Source organism: Armigeres subalbatus, chromosome 2 (assembly GCF_024139115.2).
Source record: "Armigeres subalbatus isolate Guangzhou_Male chromosome 2, GZ_Asu_2, whole genome shotgun sequence".
In the NCBI taxonomy this organism is placed as follows: Eukaryota; Metazoa; Arthropoda; class Insecta; order Diptera; family Culicidae; genus Armigeres; species Armigeres subalbatus.
The window spans coordinates 325778763-325784920 of NC_085140.1; the positions used below are offsets into that span (position 1 = coordinate 325778763).

Consider the following 6158-nt stretch of genomic DNA (forward strand, 5'->3'; position numbering starts at 1 on the left):
TATCCGATTGGTAAATACTTTCCGTGCTCTGTACAGTAGTGTAGCTAGAAAGGGAGGGGGTGACTTACCACTGAAGCCAACGAGCTGAAGTTTTTAAGGGGAGACAAAATTCATGAAATATTTATAACGAGTTGTTTTCGGACATCGTGATACCCGTTGCATCAATTTTAGAACGATATGGTATAATCGTTACAGACAGAGGGACAGAAGGACCAGAAAGACAGAGAGACCTGGGATATTATATAAGTTATATATTTTTCAAACAACAGTTTTAATGTTTATAGTATAATTTATTAACTGTATAAAACTACAAAATTATCAATCAACACTTATACCTATATTAATTATTTTACAATTTTCTGAATTTTCGGAATTCTTTGGACATATAAGTAAATTATTCAAAATGCCCTGGAAAATTCTTCGTAAATTTCTTCGGCAGTTATAATGCAAATACTTTGAGAATTATCGATGGAAAATTTTCGAAATTTCTAGATAAATTTTGTCCACGAGAAATTATTTTAATTTCCACAAAAACAATTTGAGTTTCCACAAAAAAAATGCAATTTTGTAAAAAAGCCTTTCTAATTTTCACTAAAAAATTTCGAATTTTTTTACGAAGTTCACAAAATTTCTACTGAAAATTCTCCAGAATTTCCGCCAAATTCTTCAGAAAATTCTTTGGAATGCCCATAGTTTTACTAGAACCTTCTCTGAGAAAATTTGCAGATATCCCAGAAATTAAAAAATCATCGTATTTTGAGAAACAAAATCCGAAAGCGTACAAGAAGTCAACTTATCGATCGTAGATACTTTCAATTTTATTTTTCTTACTTCATCACCCTTACAAGATTTTAAATTGTGTGCCATTTCTTTTCTCTCATCAGTAGATATTTCTTGGCCGAAAAAAGCCAGAGCGACTAGTTCTTCACTCAAGTACCATTTGCAAATCTTGAAGCCGCAGCCATATACACATTTCTTGATTGATCAGGGAAAGCATCTCGTAAAGTTATCATTTTTTTTTGCCAGGTTTAGATCATTTCGTGCTGCTGATGAGGGTAAAGGAGCTTTAAACCAAGACCAAATGTAAACTCGTAAAATAAAAGCACACATTACTGGAATTTTTCGCCTTTCATCATCGGTCATGTCAAATTGGCCTCTAAACAGCCATATTTTAAGACAATATATTGCTTTCGCCATCCATCTGGCATTGCTATGTGCTCCTGGTGGCGAAAATTTAATTCTTTTCACACCAAGAAATGCTAAAGATAAATTTAGCAACTCTTTATAGTCTTGTCGTTGCTGTTGAATATTGAGTTGGTTTTTCAAAAATCAAATATTGTGTTTCATCACCAAGGATCTCAATAATGTTTTCGTCTACCATATTTTCATCAAAGGATTGATCCATAGTAAGCCATGCCGATTTAAATTTTATAAAAATACTTGAAGAAGGGCCTTTTGAAGGAAATAGTTTTTCCCAAGCTGCTGTCATCAAAACTTCGGCAATATGATGCCTACACGCCAGCCATAAAAGATCTCTGCCAATCCACTTCTCGATTAGCGTACAAGCGCTTTTTTCGATTCCTGTATTTGCTGCTGTTGTATCAAATCCCATTGCACAGATGCGATCGCTTAGTTCCCATGCATTCATCAATTTGCAAACTTCGTTTGCCTGTCTTTCACCAGTTCCAGAAGACAATTTTGGGACTCCAAGCAGCTGAACATTTGCTCCAGAAGATACCAAAACTGGCAATCTTTCTACTTTGTCAGTACCTGAAAAGAAAAAAAATCAGATAGATTCTTTAAAAAAAAGTTAAAAATATGTTACAAATAGCTTCTTTAAAAAAAAAACAAATATTACCAAATGTAATCTAAAATTGTAGGAAAGAAATTTCAAATAACAAAAAAACCTATCGATTACTTCAAATCATGCTTAGTTAGAAGATATCCAAAAATCATAACACAGAATAACACATTTCAATGCTATAAAAATACTCAAATATATTACCTGTGAGATCTTGAAGCAGCTTTTCATCCCAATGTACAACAAGTGGTCCATTTAGATCAAAATTGCTTTGGATATTTTGAGCAATCTCTTCGCGATATTCTGCACGGGCCCTTGAGATTGTTTGTCTGCTAACGGTAAAATCGTCTGAAAAATAGATAAAGTTGATAAAGATTTTGTTTTAGTTACAAGATACTATCAATATAATAAAATTAAACTCAAGGAGAAAGAACAATACAATAAAAGTACTGTTAAGGAGAACTTACCTAAGTTTAGTCCAGCACTTGTTAAAACCGCAGAAATAACATACATTGCATTTCGGTCGCTTAGTCCAATACGGTCTAGGGTGGCAGCTAGTATAGGAGTCATTATTTTTGATTTACTTCGCTCGGAAAACGCTCTACTAGTGGAGGGTTTCTCATCTGGAAGCAAGACATAAAAATATTGACATATAGTAGAAGTTACCATCTTATTTGATTATATTCTTACCTCCTCCATCAATAGTAAAAACGCTGGTAGCTGATTGAGATTCCAAGGAAGACTCTGGTTCCGTTGTTGGTTCTTCTTCGATTTTGCCTTTTTTAACTCTCGCAAAGGCAGATCCAGGCCTTCCAACTTCCCTTTGCAGAATAAGGAACTGTTTACCCTTATCGTTTTTAATCAAATTTAATGCATTTCGTCGAGCAATGTCAAACAATCAATCCAAATTATTAATGAAACTAGACTCTTGCTCTTTTTGTTTATCTCCCGCGTGAGAAGATTTTTTGATAATTGCTCGCATTTTGTTAAATAATTTTAGGAGCTTAACAACAGCATTGTAGTGTTGCATTAGAGGAATTCTATATTTCTATAAAAAAAAAATTAGAAGTTCAGTTACTACAGTTTTAGCATCTGGTTTTATACTCAAGTGTTGATTTTTCATTATAAAACGCATTCACAAAAGCAAGAAGCACATTTTTCTTGCGGGACCAGTGGTTTTGGAGATACAACGATTTGAAGAGTGAAAATTAGTTACGTTATATCGAGGTATACCTGTAGAAATAAAGAGCTTTTTTTTGATTTGTTAATACAACAAATAGGCCTAATGATTTGGGAGTTACAATTTTATGAAAAATTAAAATTCCTGAAATGATCGATTTTTCTGAATACCCTATATTGAAATTGGTCACCATAAAGGGGAAATAATAAAATGGGTCCAATATTGTTCTATAAGGAACGATCCTACCAAATATAAGGTAATTTTGAGAGATCATATCAATAATGTTGGAACTGGATGGCTGTATATTTTTATTTAAGGCTAACAAAATAAATGGAAGAAGTACTTAATTTATTTCGTGTATTTACATTCACGCTTCGAAAATTGAACTCTAAACTATAGCATAAACCAAACTTGACCAAATTTTGAGTTCTTCAATTTATGTCAATTTTGAGTAAATTTTTTTAGCGTGTTAGCTCGAAGATAAAACGACGCCAGAAAATTGCGAGATTAAACATCGAACAATATCCCGGATGTGTTTTTCTACTAAAAAAAAAAAGATCCCCCTTGCCCCCCTTATTCACCCCCTCCCTCTCTAGCTACACTACTGTACAGAGTACGGAAAGTATTTACCAATCGGATAAAAATTCGCGAGATTGCGTGATAATCATGTATTTAATTTCGCACGGCACCGAATACGCCTGCATCGCCGCCGCAATGGTCGGTGGTACGTTGCTCTCATTTTAAACACCCCTGGGGGACACGCTCGAAACCCTCGACTTTGGATGCTTATAACTTGGCCAATTTCAAAGCGATTTACATTCGGTCTTCACCAGTCGCTTCCTTATATAAAAAAGGTTCTACATTTTGTCCACAACAGGAATCCGTCGACTACAGCTCCACCTAGAAGCAAAAAACTGAAACGGTTGCGTTTCCCTATACATTTGGATCACTTTTCTCATACAAACTTTGAGCCATTTGCGCACGCCAACCACTGGACCGAATGAGCTGAAATTTTCAGGGGAGCTTCTGGGACCCCCAAACTGTCATTTAAGGGTGCAAGGTTTGAAATTCAGGATTTCATGCATTTTGGGCCAGTCTAGTGGTGCAGTGTTAATTAATTTTCGAGCTATATTGCGGTGGACGCAACATACCGGCCACCAATGAAAGGATTTCATTCGAATGCAACAGTTTACTTCAATCTCACAAACTTCAAATACTTAAGATCTAAGGTTGGTAGCGGGATCAGTTTCACTGGCCTGGATGCCAGATTCTTCCAAGGTAGTGGAGGTGAAACGAGGGTCATCTTCGATGGGGAGAAGGCATACCGTCACAATAGGTCGGTCGAATACAGCGCCGGTTGCAATAGGAGATCGTCAGTTGCGTTCTAGCAAAAATTCCGCTTGAGGCCCTTCCTAAATATTTTAACAACAGCCACTACACCTGACGGTATAATTGCAATATTACCATTATCAGGCGACAGGTGGTGTTGCTGTGTGTTTGTATCAATGTAGTATTGCATATACACTAGTGACATCTGCTGTTCGATATCGTAAGCTTTCAATGTTCCTTCCACACACACGAGGTGGAGAACAGTCTTGAAGAAATTGAAAGTATACAGCTAGAATTTAGTATGGAGGTACAATGAAATCTCTTTTATTGTTTAGAACTGTAAAACAAGTCGTGGAACAAAAATCTAAAAATTATTTGTTGCTTTTTGACCCAGGTTTTATATTGATGCGATGCGTAGTTAATGAGAACGGATGATTTGTCCATACAAGGAAATTCATTTTACTTTTAAATGTTGTGGCGCCATCTCGTTCAAACAGCACCTTTGTCTTTGCCTTATTCTGACCTCCACTACACGAACAGGTCCATCACTCCATCCGTGCCGGGATGTTCTGCTGCAATGAGGGACCGACTGTTTACTTCGATGGCATTTACTTCCAGGGTGCAGCAGCCGTAAAAAGTGTAGACAACAACCTTTCGTGCACCATGTTTACGGTACTCGTCACTGAGTGGCGATACCGGCGTTTCTATCTGTGTTGTTAAGCCTGCTACTCTATGTTCTGAGATTTTCACAATTTTCACCACGAGCTCATGGAAGAATGGTAGTTGGAAATCGATAAAATGTATGGGCAAATCAAGTATTTTGCAAATTTATGGAAAATGGTGGTGTTTTAGACGAAAGTAGTGAAAAGGAATCAAGTATGAGGTGAAAACATTATCTCCTGCACTTAGTTTGCACTGATTAGTAGTCTCATAGTGATGAAATTTCGATTTTACTACCACTGAAAAAACGCCATCTCTGGCATTAATCGTTTTGACTGGTACCTTATTGAAAGTATAAAGCTAGAATTTAGTATGGAGGTACAATGAAATCTCTTTTATTGTTTAGAACTGTAAAACAAGTCGTGGGTACAAAAAATCTAAAAATTATTTGTTGCTTTTTGACATAGCTTTCATATTGATGCGATGCGTAGTTGATGAGAACGGATGATTTGTCCATACAAGGAAATTCATTTTACTTTAAATGTTGTGGCGCCATCTCGTTCAATCAGCACCTTTGTCTTTGCCTTATTAATTTCCACTCCGGGTGGCTTAATACCCGGCATATCCAGTATTTTGCGCTAGATAATGGCGGCCGTGAGTGCCTTTTTGACATTCAAGAGGTAGAAAATATTTACATATTTCAATCACAGTAGGCTTTGATTTATTGCAAAACATTGGCACTCATCCGGTATCAACAAACAAACAAATGTCAAATATTTATTCTACGTTATTCAAGGATTTGGTACTTTTCTGATTGTTTTTTTTTTGAAATAATATAATTTTATTTTCTAGGAATGAAGCCACAAAAAATTAACAAATCAATGATGATTAATCAGTATTTTTCTAATGGAAAGGAAATTTGCAACCGAGCTCCTGTGCGAAACGATAGCATGGTAGTGTCAGGCTTGGTTCACTACGTTGGATGCATTAAAATAAACTTCGTCTGCCCTATCCAGCTGCCTCCGGCCCCACATCACTGCGAATATTCTTAAACCTCTAGCAGACAACAGAATGTTCAACTTACTGAATCTTAGATTTGTTATTTACAATAGGAGATCGTCAGTTGCATTCTAGTAAAAATTCCGCTTGAGGCCCTTCCTAAATATTTTAACAACAGCCACTACACCT

At 36.1% G+C, this 6158-nt stretch overlaps 1 protein-coding gene across 2 annotated transcripts; it reads right to left on the bottom strand.

The window, feature by feature from the left end:
• Positions 1-962: 962 nt before the first annotated feature.
• Positions 963-2762, bottom strand: LOC134216869 (uncharacterized). 2 transcript variants are annotated; one of them, XM_062695653.1, is made up of 4 exons: positions 2492-2762; positions 2269-2424; positions 2006-2149; positions 963-1770 (listed from the first exon to the last, which is right to left on the bottom strand). In XM_062695653.1, exons 2-4 carry the CDS (start codon positions 2369-2371, stop codon positions 1283-1285), a joined length of 735 nt encoding a protein of 244 aa, XP_062551637.1. In that variant the 5' UTR covers positions 2372-2424; positions 2492-2762; the 3' UTR covers positions 963-1282. The 2 variants fall into 2 exon arrangements, with proteins under 2 accessions (XP_062551637.1, XP_062551636.1); XM_062695652.1 differs by having other exon boundaries at positions 2269-2762.
• Positions 2763-6158: the final 3396 nt, after the last annotated feature.